We start from the raw sequence: 16,826 nt of genomic DNA on the forward strand, positions 1-16,826 counted from the left end.
CAGTCACAAGAAATTTTATAAGCACACCTACCCTTAATCCTTGTCGCACTGTATAGCAGGCACAGGCTGAACGTTTCAGATGTAGGTACTTCATTTAGGTCTTGCATATGCAAATACAGAAGTAAATCCGCATTTTAATTAATTCTTATCTATGTGGGGTCTCTAGAAGCACAGTTATAAACAATTTCCACATGTGTCCTTGCATCATCCTGAGACTGAACAAAGGCAAGTTGTGATAATCAACAGGCCCCTCCATCAGCTGTCAGCCACTAATGACCACCTCCCAATATGAAACATGAAATAAAAGCACACTGCACGAGCAGACTCTGGCCTTAAAGCGCACTTTGTTTGTGTGACTCAGCTGTGGCTCTCACTAAAAACCGTTGAAATTTTGGCAATATCTTCGAAACCTTTTACATTTCTTTTGCGGCCACATAGTTTCTAAGATGCCCGCTGTACTGTGATGTATCCCATTTCACCATCTCCTAAGTCTTTAGAACGTATGAGTTTCCCATTAATGCCAAGGGCAAACCAAACAGCTCAGGTCCTACAAAATGCCAGTGTGGAAATATAAACACACTGGGCATGCCAGGCTTACCCTAACAGTCCTTATTTTTCATGTGATGTCCAAATAATGCCTATAATATCGGTGTATTATCACTTAAGATAAAACCATACATTTTTGTATTCTTTGTGAAGCACCAATTAACAGTTATTTTCTGTTTGCCAAAGGATGAAATCAGAATTCAAAATGAAGCAAGTAGAAACTGTAAGAGGTTATTATTTACCCCAAAGAGACTGAGAGTTCACCTCTTACAGCAGGGCTTTTCAGAATGTGCGAAGTATGTCACTGAAAGCAGAGAAGTGTTAGTGAGCTGTTTACCAAACTTTTCCCAGATCTCAACGGCTGTTATTACCCAGCCAACTCGAATATCCTTGTTCTTGTCTGGGCAGTGCATTTTTCAAGGACATCCACATGAAGTTCTTCTTAAAATGCCCAGAACCAATCAGGACCTCCCTGGGATGTTGGCCTGCCTACACTGGATTACTTTGGTTTATCCACGGATTACCAAGTAGGTTTTTTTAACAATGGCATAGAGGGGGACTGCAAGTGGTACTGCAAAAGAGCATCACCTATGTACTCTAATAGATCTCCAGCATACGTCACAGGACATTAGCTATGACAGAGCTGCACTGTAACTGTTTCAATGTTTGTGAATTTTGAAGCATTTACTTAATGAAGCGCGTTTTATTGGGGAAATACTAATGTTGAAAACAGAAGATCAAAATAGAAGGGGACAGCTCTGGCTAGGGAATTCTCCTGTTTTCTCCTGTGTACGGGGCATCTTTATTGTTCTCTTTGGCAACTTCGAAATGCAGTTTGAATAAATTTCTGTTCAGCAGTAAATTAATCCTGACAAATAACTTAATCATGGATATATTGTCTTCCTTAAATCAAAACCAAAATGAAACGTCCTAATCTTTCATTTCCTGTTTTCCCTTCATTTGGCATAAAGGCTATTTTGAACAGAAGGCCTCACCTTTTTAAAAGAGCCCCGCTCTTTGAGGCTTATTACCTTTGCTAGATCCGCTGCATTTTACCTCGCTTAAAACGGCGCCAGCTAACCCAGGATGAAGGGGAAAAAGAAAATAAATAAATTCCTTGCCCCCCTTGCTCGGCCAGTGACCCAACTCCCGTGGGAGCGCGGCGGGCGGAGGCGGGGCGCCGCCTGCCCCGCCTGCGCGGGGCGGATCCCGCCGCCGCCGCCCGCCGCAGTCGGTGCCGCGCGGGGCTGTGCTCGGGCCGCCCGTGCCCGTCCCCATCCCGCTCCTTGCCGTGCCCCTGCCGAGCGCCCGCGGGCCGGCGCGCAGCGCAGCGCAGCTCCGGGTGAGCGCCGGCGGAGTGCGCGGGCGGGGGTTGGGCTGCGGCGGTGCGGGGACTCCCATCCGCAAATTCCCGCCTCCATGGGCGGTACCGGCTGCCGAGGGGCGACCGGTGCCCCGAGCCCCCGGTCGGTGCCTTCGCGGCACTCCGCTCCTGGGGCTGGACCCTCTCCCCCTTCGGAGGTGGAAAAAGTTTGTGCGGCGTGGAGCGGAGCGCGGCGGAGCGGTGCGAACTTGGGCTGACTTAGGCGAGGCTCTGCGGCATCTCCGCGGGGGGACGGGGAAGAAGGCGGGGCGGCGGGGGGCTGCGCTGCGCTCCGTCGGGGTCCGGGGTCCGCCGTGTCGGGAGCGGTCTGGCTGAGCTCTGCCGTGCAAGTGCCAGGGCAGGGGACAGCAGGAGCGCTTCTCCTGTATCCCGTTCGTGTAATGGTCAAGAGAGCGCGGACACCGGCCCGTCGCCGCCGGCTGTGCACGGCAGCGGTAGTGGTGCCGTTCCGGTATCTTTCCTGCTAAACGTTTTTGTGGCAGTCCGTCGAGTGTTAACTCTGGGGTCGAAAATAAATATCTCTGCTGTGCTACCGCGTCTTGCGGATGAAGTATGTCTCTATGACATCTCAGTGTGGAAACTGTTTGAAAAAATCAGGAGAAACTGAGAATGACTTAATAACTTCTAGGGAGATAACTGCATGTAATAGCTGTGATCCTGTATTTGGGAATACAAAGTCAGTTATTCTGCTGATTGATAGAATGTTCAGAATTCAGCTACTGCTACAAATGACTTGAATAAGAGATATAACAAAGTATTTTTGGGCAGTAATTGTAAAGACTAACATTCGGTTTTATTCAGAAAGTGTCTTTTATTTTGTTTCATATAAAATGCAACTAACTGTGAAAGACATATATATGTAACTAACTTCTACATTTGTTCTTCAAATTCCTTAACCAAAGCACCTGCTATTATCTACGGATTTTTTTCCTGTGTTAGAAGTACTGTTAGTCAAGAATGCTCACCTCTGGCATATATGAATTGTCATTCTTGCATAATTCCTTACCATTTCATTTGTTTCAGTATCAACTCTTGTGTAAATTTAAACAGTTTTCTTAAGTATTATTAAGAGGAGGACTTTTAAAAGGTACCACATAGGTATTCTTAGTAACATCCTACATTTATTTCTGAATGCATGACATAAATCAAAACAAAATGAGGGGAGGCTGGAAATATTGTCTTGACTCATCCAAGACACTGTCCTAGCTCTGATCAGAAGGAAACCAAGTTCTCTCTGTAAACCTGAATCAATTTTACAGTGGAGCTAAAGAAACTCCCATTTCAATCCCATTCCAGCATCAGAGTGTTCTCCTTACACATCAATGACTGTTGCTCTGCGCACATGTAACAATTCAATTAATGCTGCCTCAGCTGTCTAAAGGTCTGATGAGATGCTTGTTAGCACTTTGATTGCTTCTCCTGGCACTATTGTCCCTGAATTTGGGATTTGGACATTACATGTTCATAGTGGAAAGTAATTACAGCAGGTAATAATCTTTGGTGTATCCATTAAAATAATAGTTTCTTCATGTCTTTACAACATCTTGGGACAGTTTTTGCCTTCCACTAGGATTTTTTTTTGTCAGCAATTGAGGAGGGCAGTGGCTCAGAGGCATATGAGAGGCATAAAATGAGTATTGGTAAATTGTTATGCACAGGGTTACTGCTTAAACAAACATATAATTGCTATGTCTGGTGGGATGTGACAGGGGTTTATGTTATGTATTCTGCTCCAAATTTTAAATGTAACCCAGTCTGTAAAATGATTTCATAAGTTTCTAATCACTTCCTGTTTCACTAATATCAGTGTTTATCCTTTTAAGACGAATGAAGAAAATACGTTCTGTGAAGAGTAAAAGTACTTGATTCTGGGAGGACTCTTGCAGCACTTCTAATTTCAAAGCTGGAGAAAAGCATGAAGGAACAGTCCATCTGACTCCCTCAGCATCTCGCACAGAACACAAAATGGCTCTTCAGAAAAAAACTGTTGTTGGTGTCTTGGAGGAGTGGTGTTCGGCGGAACCGCTGTTCGGTTGCAGGTGGCACCAGAATGTCAGGAAAAAACTGAGACTGATACGAATTGTAGGGCTCCTTGTCAGTGTAGTGGCCATTAGTACTTTCTCACTTTCAATGAGTGCCTTTTTCAAGATGGAACCACATAGCATGGCACTGGTCAGCAGCCTAGATAGCCAAAAGCTGGTGCATGGGCACCAAAGAACTCTCTTGGATTTCACAGAACAGAATGAAAATGGCACTCCAGATCCACATACTTCAATGAAATATGAAGCTGGGCACGACAATGAAACAGATGATCATGCAAAAGGAGAGTACCCCGAGGATCTTTTCTCTCTTGAGGAGAGAAGACAGGGAGCAGTGATCCTTCATATAATTGGAATGATTTACATGTTTATAGCCTTAGCCATAGTCTGTGATGAATTCTTTGTTCCTTCCTTGACTGTCATCACTGAAAAACTGGCCATTTCTGATGATGTGGCAGGAGCAACCTTCATGGCTGCTGGTGGGTCAGCCCCAGAACTCTTCACTTCTTTGATAGGAGTGTTTATATCCCACAGCAACGTTGGCATTGGTACAATAGTGGGATCTGCCGTGTTCAATATCCTATTTGTTATTGGAATGTGTGCTTTATTTTCTAAAGAGATCTTGAACCTTACTTGGTGGCCACTCTTTCGAGATATGTCCTTTTACATCATTGACTTGATCTTGCTAATCATCTTTTTTCTGGATAACTTCATTATGTGGTGGGAAAGCGTAACACTCCTGACAGCATATTTTTTCTATGTGACATTTATGAAGTTCAACGTCCAAGTAGAAGAATTGGTGAAGAAGTTTTTAAACAGGAACAAGGTTGAGAAGGTAACAACAGATGCTGAAGGAAAGGTTGGTCAATTTTTAGTTGAATTATATGTACTAATGACCTTATAAGTCCTAAGTCCTTCTATAGCATAAGGGTTCTAATACAGTACAGTAGTCAATATAGAAAAGTTCCATGTTTTGCTCAAATGTCTTTTTGTTTAATCAAACCAATATTATTAAAAAGAAAAAAACAAGTAGCCTTCTAGTAAATCAATAGCTTTTAACTCGAGAATTTTCCTGATCACATAGAAAACAAGAAACAAAATGACAGCAAAAAGACATAAACCTTTACTCAGCATTTTGGCACATTGATGAGGTCTGAGCTATTTTTTCCCTAAGGTTTTGGATTAAGCAGTGGCAATATCTGGGGAGGATCTTGTGACAAAATTTGGCTTTCTAAAGACTTTCAATGCACTTTTTTCCTCAGAGAAGATGCAAAAAATTCAGAACATTATACAAAGGTATTTTTATACCTGTTTTTCAGCTACCGATGCTGATAATATAACATTAACTTCCTGTTGTAATTAGTGGCACTTACATGAAAAAAACTCATGAAAAGAGTGATCACAGTGGCAAAAGTCATAGATTCTCTGTTTAAGGAGGATGGTTTACCATTTGCTATTTGCAACTATGCAAGCTAATTTTTGTCCACAAGTAGGTAATCAAATTTATGCACAGAGGGTTTGTTGAGTTTTCAGCAATTACAATAATCTTTTAAACAGCTTTCTTCTTAAAGCAAGCAGTATTTAAGGGACCTATGAAGCTGAGCTTGTTAATACTTATGCATGTAGCAATATGTTAGTTAGAATGTCTGGTTTTATATAACTTTGGATATATTCATCAGATAAGGTTTTGTTATGCAGTAATTATTCAAATTATCAGGGACCTAGCTGCTCACTGTTCTGTTTCTTTTGTTTAGCAGTCATATATGAAGTGGTTCAGAAGAGGCACAATCCACCAATATAAGTGCACAGGCACATAAACAGGAGGAGGGAGACATACCAGAGCTGGATATTTTAAAGTTGTGACAGACATATTCAGTTTTAGGGCAAGCCACAAACCACCAAAATTAAACCCCAAAATAGTCTCTTTTTTTTTTTTTTTTTGTATTCTCTAACCAGGTTTAACAGCTGTACACTTACTTGTAACTTTATCTTTTCTTTTTTGTTTTTTTTTTCCCAAAATCAGCATGCTGATCTTCATCTTTCTCAAAATGTATTACTGGGATTTTAAAAGTAAATGAAAAGAACAAAATACTTACCCTAATTACCAAGGAGCTTCTTTAACTACGTTAGTTGGTTTCTAAATAATCTAAGAGTTCATAGTGCTCTGTAAGTCCTTTGACAGTTAGTACTAAAAATATGTGATGATAGAAAGACTATGGTATATGAAGCAAACTTCATCTGTCCAAAACTGGACAGAAAATATTAATCAGTAATGGGTCTGAAGCAGCTATCAATATGAAAAGCAACTGCCTTGTGTTAGCCAGGCTACAAGGTAAGGGAGAGTAGCTGTATATCAAAATGTTTAATTATTTTTGGCTGAACAGAAGAATAAATCATTTGCGAGCCATATTGAACATTATTTATATTTGAAGTACTCTAGATGGACTTGATTTTAAAAGGATACCTTTAGGACCACTCATTTATTGTTTAACATTTTAATTACTTAGAGTTTGTTTATAATACAGGTGCACAGATTTCAGATAGGGTGAAAAAAACCCCAAAAAGGGCTACTGTTCCTAAAACCACAAACTTTGCATGATATGTTTCATGAAAATAGTTATCATGAATTAAATTTAATTAAAATGATAAAATAATGTATTTGTAAATCATTGAGGGGTAAAGAACGATGAAAGATGTTCTAATTTTGTTGCAATTTAGCAAATAGTTATTTTCTGCTTCCTGGGAAAAATGGCTTCTCAAGGTGTCAGACAATGTTTTTACTCAGTGAGCTATGCTGTAAAGACATATTTTTGAATATTCCACTTACACTTTGAAATGATAAGCCATTATGAATCATTTTATTCTTGAACAATATTAAGCAGGATGAATGAAATTATTTTCTTATAGCAAGGATGTCACAGATTATGTTTGTTGGATGAAATCTCAGTGAAGTTCTCTCTTAACTTATTTGCTATTTTTAGATTGCTTTTTAAATAAAAATATAGTAAAACAAAAAAACCAAACCAAACCCAAAACTATTACATGTAGTAATAGCCTAAGCCTGATAGAGATGCTTAGGACTTTCAGCTTGAAATTATTGTCTAAAGCAAAGAATAAAGTGCTTTTATAGTCTGAGGTCTGGTGCCTCATAGTGAATACAATGCATATGGATGTTTGCTTCCTAAACACTGAGGTTTATAAGTATCACAGAAGTGGCTTGGCTTTTGGTGGTAAAAAATATTTCATTCCTACAGTGTTAACTGTTAGCCTAGATTGCTTCCACTCATCAAGAGCGTGTATGTATAATCGTATGTATCAAATTAGTATACTGAGCACAGAATTTCCAGTCTCAGTTGTTTCTGATGGAAACTTTTTCACTCTCTTTTCCCCCATTGAGACAGAGAATTGCTAGGCAGCTATCTGGAACTGAGTGTGATAAAGTCTCTTGAAGTATTTTAATTTCAGGAGAGTAGAGAAAATTCTCTTTCCTCTAACCAAAACTCCCTCTGCCTATCTGTTGTTGATTCTGCTGCTGCCAAACTGGCAAGTATTCTGCTAAAAAAACGTGTATGTCGTATTTACCTTTAAGGCTGTTGTAATCTGAAAGCAGCTCAACAAATTTGAGAAGTCTAAATAAGGCATCATAAAGCTGGATAGTGAAGGGTTAGGTGGCTTATTAGCAAACAAGTACCAAAGAGTAGAAAACTGATCAGATGAGAAACCTCTGGAGATACTAAAATGTGTTTTAATGTTAATTTCAGTGCTTTTATTCTCAGTTGTCTTGAGAGGCTGAAGAAAGTTTTGTGTTCTCAAGGATGGTATTTCCCATGAGGAAAGGCTTTAGATTTGAGCTGATTTTTTTTGTCTAGCTTTCATTTGCTCTAGGTGTATTCATCAGGTTGCTGGAATGCATGCATATCTCTGTAGATGCCTTTTAGATTTCTATCCCCATCCTTAAAAATTAAAGTACATTTTTTGTACTAGAAAACTGTGACTATTGGAACTTTGGATCTTATTTTCTTTAGTGTGTTGGCTGCTTGTACAATTGTGCAGACAGAATGCAGACAGAATATATATGAATTTCATTGTGCTCACTATTTTCTTTCACATGCTTTCAAACATATACAGTCTGGATTATTAAAGTGTCAGGTTGAGAAAATCTGGTAGCTTTAGTTTTTCAGAACAATTATGTGGCACTGGTGAGAACAGACTACAAATCTTTTTGCAATTAGAGTTCATAGGGTTCATTGGCAAGGCTCTGTTTGAAATGTGGATAGTTTGAACTGTGGCACCTCGTGCCACCCCCAAGGATGCCTGATGGCAGTCCAACACTGATGAACTCCAGAGATCACTGTGAAAAGGATGAAAAAAAGGAGGATAGATGAAAAAGCAAGACAGCATTAAAAGACAAGATAAAAACCAGATGGCTGATCTCTACAGTGTAGGATGGCATATGGAATATGCAGATCAAGATGGGTCCCTAACAAGTCACACAGAATGGGCCCTACAGTAGTAAGTGCCATCCCACCGCTGGATATCCCCAGAAGTCCCTTCCAGCTTAACTTATTCTGCAGTATGATTTTTAGATTTTATGTAGCTATCCTGTGAAGAACAGATAGGTAAGGACTGAGGTGGAATTTGGTGTCTTCCTCAGCTGAACAAAGATATTTAAAAACATAAGCCTGAAATTTATTATAATAGACAGGAAGAGGAAAACAGAAGAAGCTGATGGACAAATGTCTTAAAAATAAGACTTTTTAAAACTTTCTGCTAAGATTGCAGTCTAATCTTCATCATCTATGTTGGTGAAGATATGTTGAATGTTTTAAGTCATGTTAAAACATCACATGGAACTACATTTCAGTTTTAAGTACTTTTTTTCCTTTAATGTAGCATGAAGATCATTGCAGAAATGCTTGAATCTGATTGTTCAGTAAATAATTCAAAACAGTTCTGTTTGGCAACTAGGAGAACAGAATGTGGGTGGTGCAGGGATATTGTGCATTGACATCTGTTTCACTGACAGTACCATTTTGTATGAATAGCTTATGGTATATACATGACAGTTGCAGTTTTTCTACATTTACAGAGAACTGCATTTGTAAAATGAACTATTTTTACCAACACAGCGTAACTATTATTTTGTTGCCAATTTTGTTGACTTAAGAAACTTGCATAGCTTGTGTGTGATATTTTAAGATCCACATTGATCTCAAGTGTTGCCACGGTGTACTTAATGGCAGTATTTGCATTCTAAAGGAAAGTAACAGTATTTTAGGTACTCCTCTGCTCGGTGGTTGTATTAGCATTGCACATGCACATTCACTATTATAATGTCTGATCTAATATGTGTTCAAGGTAAAACACAAATTACCTGCATGCATACAAGAATAACTGAAACTTCATTTTTCAAGACTTCTTCAGTTTGAATCAACAGACCCAGTAACTGTAACTCTATCCATAGAATAACCTTTCTTTTCTTTCTTTCTTTTCACTGCCAAGAAAAGATTTTTTTATTTTTTATAGTTTTCATAGTTCACAGTGTTTCACTTTTCTTAGGAAGATTTTTGTTCTAGTGACATTTCTCAGTTGGTCTACTTGTGCAAGCATGTGTGGGAATACAGAGCTAGGAGTATCTGGATCTTGCAAGATAGCTGCATTGTTTTAAGTACATGTTTGAAACATAAGCCTCAGCACTGACATTGAACCATCTCTTGTTTAGATAAATGTCTGGTTTTGTGTCATATTTTATCTGGTTTAATTCTCTCAGAAAACTTTCAATTTACTTCTGTTTTAATTTAATGTTACTCCAGCAGCAGTAACTATGAGTTAATTTGCTTTGAGTTTTTAGCATTGTTGTTTCAATTTAGGGCTATTAACTAACATAACCATAGGCTGATAGTTTGTATCTAGAACCATTAGTACAGTGAAATGGATGCTAGTCTCAGTTTCTTTTAGCGCTTCTCAGTAATTTATTGACCACAAAGTAATGATTATAGTTTTCACCCCTGGAGTCTCTTGGCTCTTTATGTATGTACTTTAGTAATGGGCGAAAAGTGACAGCATGCAAATGTAGTGTAGATGAAATGCTCTTAATACATGGCCATTCAATAAGATGCCACCCTTGTTAAGCATGATGGGAAAAAGAAGTCTAGAACTGTGCCATCATTAATTAATAGCAAGGGAACAAAATATCCATCAATATATTTAAAAATAACAAGCATATGTAATTAAAGAGAAGTCAAATGATACATCTTTAGAGGCTGTGCAAAACCAGCTGTATTGGCAAATGTTCACAATGCTGTGTTTCAGAAGGACTCCAGACATGTTTAAATGTGTTGTACCAGAAGCTGTACAGAGAGGATATATCTTATAATAAAGGGGATTTTATAAATGTTTTTCCCTCCGTCATCTCAGTTTTAGATAGTTTGTTCCAGATCCTTCACAGAATGTGAGAGCTATGGGAGACTGTAGGTGGGATTTGACCCCAAATCAGTATACCAGACCTCAAAATATGAGCCAGTTTTGGGGTGCTTAATCTCTGGAGAAGCTTTACTTTAAAATCAAAAAGAGGTTCAGGAATCTGTTTTTTGCTTAGAGGCTTGTTCAGAAATGCCAGACACAGGTGCCTCAGTTTGGTACTGCTTTTCTATCTGACCCATATTCCTCTACTTTTTCCCCAAGATAGTTCTCCAGATTTACCTCTCAGATAAATATTTAACAAAATCCAAAGGCTTTTACAAGGTCTTGGGATTTTAGGGATGAGAGTGCTCAACTTTTCTGAAATTACATACAGATCTCCCACATTCACTGCCCGTTTTAAGTTGATGCTGCACTCATCATGTTAAATTTTTGAGAGGCAAGGCACAGCTGACTCCCCTAATTTTCTGGTCTTGTTTTAAAAGGCAACAGTGACCACTCTACAAATACACGTTTTAGACTGTGGATGTGGTGTGTGGGTAATGGAAGCTGCCCTAGGGCAGTGCTTGTTGCAGTGTTGAGGGTGCCACATTTGGAGTGTGTGATGCTGTGAGCTCTGCTGACTTCAGAGTGACCTTGGACTTTTTGAGTGGTGATGTTCCTAAGGCAGCCAGCACTGCACTGCCAGGGCCACAGGCCAAAAAATTAGGTTTGATTAAGTGCTTTTTTCCTGCTAATGATCTGTGGTTTTGTTGGTTTTATTAGCAGGAGTCAGTTCTCCACTGCCAGCTCTAGAGGGGTGAAAATAGGCTCTAGTGTGTCCTTTCTACTCTGATTTCTTTTCCCCCAAGAATTCATGGATTTTGCTTTTGTAACTATGGAATAAGATTATAACAAATTTGAATTTTTTAGTGGGAAGGGAGAGTGTGTTCACAACAAAGAGAGCCCTGCGACAAAAGTGATAAAGAAGTGGAGATCAGGAAAGTTCATAAAGATAAGGTATGTGCCCACACTTCTCTTGAAAAGATCTGTGTGGGATGAATGAGTATTAAAAGTGTTTTATACATGGCATATAGAACAGATGGGAAGATGTGTCAGAGATGAGTGTAAATGAACAGCTGTAAAACCTGTAACTCTTAAGACAGTCTATCTAACAACCTCTTTTACTGTTTATAAAATAAACTTCAATTTAAACAATAAGACTTCCTTATTTCTCCCCTGACATGTACCAAGTTTTGTCTAGCCTACAAATGGTGACTAGTGTGATGTTAATAACTCTGTAGAAAAAATGGTGTTTCCTTTACCTTGACCTAGATCAGCCAGATTCTGTTGTTTTTCGGCCAGCTTTTATTTAAATATCACTTTTTATTATTAACTTAATGGCTGTCTCCATTAATCTTTGCAGCTGTACACGTGCTATTGGCACAAACCAGAGATTCAAATGCTTTCTTGGCACTGACAAGTTTTTTAGAAACTACAATGGCAAGATTGACCAAATACTGGGTAATTATAATTTATTTATGGTGCACAGATATGTATAATGAGATATAGAAAAAGAGGCTTAGAAAAAAGAAAGGTGGCTGGTTTTGTGGTTTATTTTTTTTAAATTCAAAACTGCTCATTAAGTACTCCTGAATATCACTATCTTCCTTTATCAGTGGAAACCAAATACCCTAATAATACTTAGCTATGCATTTCAAAATGCTGGAAATTTGGTCTCTCAAGTAGAATGCCTTACAGAATGCTCCTGACACTTTATTTTTCTGAGACAGACACATATTTTTTTACTATTTTTAATTTTCCTACCGCAGTAATGAGATGATAACCTGGTGTCCCCTAAACTAGGTGCTTGGATAACTGTATGAAATCACAGTTTCCTTCCTCAGTGGAAAGAAACTCATCATGGGAAAAAGATAAATGTGATTCACAGTACCTGGTAAGAAGAATATGATTTGTCATGTATATAATTTTATGTACAGTTAGCATACCATCAATCTTTTCCTCCTCACCCACGCTGTCTTTGAGTTGTGGAATATTTATTAAACATAGATGTCCAAGAGATGATTTAAAGAAGTAGCTTATTTCTCTGTATGATCTTACAATAGATCTTTGCAAGTGTCATCAGCGAAATATCTGGTAGAAGGCAGCACCTTTTTGTAATACAAATACAGGACCTAAGTCAAAACAGTACTGTTGATGCTGTATTTTGCGTTTGGGGAAAATAGTCCGATCAGATGGTTTGGATTTAGTTTGGTTTTGTTGTAAATGTGTGTATTTGAAATTCTTGCAATTATATAGTTAAGTGCAGGTCAGTGTCAGAGGCAAACTGAAAATCCTAAGTTAGAGCAGCCTTAGGGCATACTTTTGGCAAACAAATTGCATCTGACGGAATATATATTGTAGTCCATTACCACATTTTGTTATTTTGCATGCAATACCTGTATCTTTTAGGAAATTAGGTGTTTGCTCTCATTGGTGGTTTGTCATTTACCTGTGTTCTGACCTGAAAAAAGGAAATGAAAAAAAAAATCTGTGTTGGAACAGTAGCCACTGCCTTGCTGGTAACAGAAGTGGGCCTCAGGGCTGAGGTGAGCAATGAGAATTCAGTGTGTTGATCATGTATTTTTTTCTGCAGCAGGTGGAGGTTTCAGAGCTCACGCTGCCTCTGAAGCAGCTTTATCTAGTGGTATGGCTACTGCCCTGCCCTAACCACTCACTCACTTCTGGTGATTTGACTGTCCCTGTCAGGTACAATTTCATCAGGGCAGCTCAAAGAACAATTACTGCAAAGTTACTGTGTGTGTTTTGCACTATTCCGTTGTTGTCCATATTGTGATTTTCATGAACAGCCATAAATAGCTGTGATCTTGGATGACTTCCTTTAAGGTGAGTGTGCAAAAACAGGCTTAAAGGTGTGTCTGTGCAATGATATTAAAACTGCTATGAAGTCATACTCTTAAGGGAATAACAGATTGGTGCAAAATGTTTTCCTGTATGAGGAAGAATAAAGGTAGCAGGGAATTTGTGCTGCAAACTATGCTGACAAATTAATAAAAAATTTTCCTCAGGAATTAATCCTGCTTTATCACCTCTTAACTGCTTAATGCTGTGAGTCTAGTCTGAAGTCAGCAGTAATACCGGTGACATTTATTGCATAACCAGCTAGTGTAAACTCTTCACCCTCTCACATTGCTGTAAAACAGCTCTAGCTGATATAGATCACTGAGGAAAAGGCACGTCTGCAGTCACAGCCTGTGTTTGGTGACCTTCAGGGCATCATTTGAGCCCTGTCTAGTTATGTAGACTTTTGCCCAAGGGAGAAGGTTGAAGTTTGCAGCGTTTGTAACATTAGAGGATGAGCACCTCTTTTGGGATAAATCAGATGTTAATTTTGTTGTTTGTTTGTGCTGCAAGCTTTTATCAAATTACTAATTAAAGTCCTTTTATTGCTACTAGGCACAATCACAAAGTTATCATTTGACTAAAATTTATGGCAATCAAATGTTTGAGTGAAAAACCCCCAGATTTTAGAACTCCAAAAATTTCTTTGTCCAGGAGTTGTTTGAAATAATTAATATTATTAGTTGCTTATGGATTTTTAAAGTCAACTTAAATAATTTGAAAGCATCATGCTGTCTTACAGATAATTTTGTTTCCGTATACCTTTATTTAAATATTCCTCGTTTTCTGCTTTATTCCTAGTATTAATAGTATTTATTTACTACAGTTTCTTTTCATTTAGAATGTTTCTGTGTAGAAGCATATTCTATTTGAAGTCTTCATTTTGGCTGGATTTTTAAAAGCTGCAGTGATATAAATATTATTAAATGCTCTGCAAAGTCTGAGTTAAGAAGTGGTTAGTGTTTCCTCTTTATATTGCAAAGCTGTTAAGTTTTCCAGATCTGAATTAATTTTTGGAAGCAGACAAAGCAATGCTAGTTACTCTCCAGAAGTCACAGGCAGAATACCTGAGTCTCCTCTCAAAACCCTTGGCAAAATTCCTTTGAAATTTAGTCAGAGAATGATCCTGGGACTACATTGCAGAGGAATATTGCCATTGTTTTTTGTGTTCCATTTCTGAAATAAAATCCACTACTTGCTGCCGCTCTGAACCCTACTCTGGACGTTATAATGAAGTGATTTTGTGGCCTTTTGATTGTCTCATTGTCAGTGTGTACCAGAGCCATTTCCCATTCTTGTGTGTGTGGGCACACCTACATGTATATGTGCATGTGTGCACACACTGTCAGTCTGAAAGGCGCTGCATGTGCCACACAGGAGGTAAATCAGAAATGGTGCTGTTCTCTAGGATGGTCATTCACATGCTTCCTACACCATTTCACCTGTCTTCTGCCGAGTAACCCTTTTCCGTTGGACTCACTCAAATATTTGAAGTTTGTGAGCAGCTCATTCCTCACAGGATTTTTCCAGATTAGTAATTCAGAGAAAAATGTCTGTGTTTTCTTCTTAAATACTGACTCTTTCCAAGCAACAAACAACAATCCTGCCTGAGGCTGAGCACACGATGTACTGAACTATGGGCATATTTTACTGTACCTAATGAATCACATTAATGATTCTTTATCCTGTACCTCTACAGAGATAGAAACAGGAGGTCTACATCACTGTATTGTAATGATTTCTTGCTTTACAGTGAGGTAATCATGATTTGATTCTATCATGGGAACAGCCCATGCTATTCTTTGCTACATGACATTTCATGTGGAGAAAGACACTTCTTATTCAGCTGAAAGGCCAACAGCTGTAATTACAGTAACTAAAATTTGTTACATAAGTAAGAAACTGTGCAGAAAGTTAGGGTGAAGATTTATTACTTTCTTCATGTAAAGTTGCCTGTAAAGTGTAAGTCCTTTTAAGCAAAGTAATAGAAATGTTTCTGCACCCATTCCTTAATTATCTCTTACAATACATTTGCAAATATATTAGTAATTACTTGCAAATATTAATCTTAACAATCAGTATTTTCAAATAGATTAGTATTGAAATTACTTACTGAATTATTTGGATAACTTCTTGTGTCCATTTTGTACTTGCAAGAAACACCATAAGTGTTCCCATAAAATATAGTGCTTATATATTTAGCATTAAAAAAAACCAAACAAACCACCAAACCCAAAACAAAACAAGGAGCCTCTTCTTTTTAGGGCTGTGGGAAATAAATGTTGGTTTATAATCTCATATTTCTTCACATGTGTGAAGAAATACAGACTCTCATCTTAAAATAACAGCAATAGGCTTATTAACAGGCTGGACTGAATTGCAAACTCATGCCTCAGCTTTGGATCTAAGGGTCAAGATGTGGTTCTCTCATTTAATTGTCTTAGAAACCTGTGGTTTTCAAGCATCACATTGTACAGTGTACTGTAAGAAAGTTTTATTTCTGGTTGCTTACTTAGATTACAGTATGCAAAAAAAAAGATCAGTGTGTTGATGGCAAAATGGTCTTGAGGCAAAGCAAGAACATGGTGGCATCGGAGAAAAAGGTGGTCAGGCTTGGTGGAAAGAAACCAGATAGCATACATGAGACTCTCATTTTGTATCATGCTGGTTTTGAAGCATCTTGGTAAGCATTTCCTCTTTGCCAAAGCTTTAAATGTTAGTACATTTTCTGCTTAAGAATTCTTCCCATCATTAGCATTATTGTCCTTCCTTAAAATATCAGGAAGGATAGTAGGGAAAAAAGTCAAATGGAACCTGAATAAATCCTATATGTGCAGATTTTTATAATTTCAATAATTATTTTGTTTTCTTCTTTTGTGAAGGAAAGGACTAAATTCAATGAAAGGTAGCTTTGAAGTTGATGACAAGTTTTCCTGTTGATTTTGATGAAAGTGAAATTAAGCCCAAAAGTCATGAAATTGAGATTTATGATCTGGGTCTCTGATCTCTGTGTGCCACTGTATGATTCCAAGCCTCTGAGCTGCTCTCCTTCCATATTAAATCACCCCTAGCAAACAAAGAAAGGAATTTCTCTCCCACTTGTCGCAAGCAAAACAGGCTTTATCAGCTTTCTTTGCCCTTGGACTCAGACTGGAAAAGGGCATTCAGTGTTTCACAGCATGATCTGTCCTGTCATGTGGATCATTGATAAATATCAAAGCAATTATTATGTGGTGGGATCACAATTGTCTTTTCCCAGACCACGGCTAGAAACCATTGCTAGATGGTGCTGAAACCGCCATCCTTTTTAAAGGGTCTGTCTCTTAAGGGAAAGAGTGGGCAAAGTTAGTTAATGCCTTTCTGAAAGGTAGGAAAAGCTATTAGCTATTTTGTTGATTAGGTACACATACAGGCACATTTTTGTGAGTGATCAAGTGGAAGAAAAATTTTATCTGTGAATTAGGTGCTCTTCATATAGAAAACTACTCTGCAAAAATACAAAGACTAATTTTTAGATTTAGTTGATCTACATTCAA

At 38.3% G+C, this 16,826-nt stretch overlaps 1 protein-coding gene across 3 annotated transcripts in view; it reads left to right on the forward strand.

Annotated features, from left to right (window-relative positions):
• The first annotated feature begins 1,729 nt into the window (after positions 1-1,729).
• SLC24A2 (solute carrier family 24 member 2) overlaps positions 1,730-16,826 on the forward strand; it is a 110,195-nt gene continuing 95,098 nt past the window's right edge. The window contains exons 1-2 of one of the 3 annotated variants that reach the window (XM_038123921.1): positions 1,730-1,888; positions 3,754-4,828. In XM_038123921.1, coding sequence (XP_037979849.1) covers positions 3,896-4,828 — 933 coding nt within the window. In that variant the 5' untranslated portion in view covers positions 1,730-1,888; positions 3,754-3,895. Of the gene's footprint in view, positions 1,889-1,933; positions 2,111-3,753; positions 4,829-16,826 lie in introns of those variants that run through there. The other 2 variants (XM_038123923.1, XM_038123922.1) reach the window with 2 other exon arrangements.

The sequence above is a fragment of the Motacilla alba genome, chromosome Z, assembly GCF_015832195.1.
Source record: "Motacilla alba alba isolate MOTALB_02 chromosome Z, Motacilla_alba_V1.0_pri, whole genome shotgun sequence".
NCBI classification, from domain to species: Eukaryota; Metazoa; Chordata; class Aves; order Passeriformes; family Motacillidae; genus Motacilla; species Motacilla alba.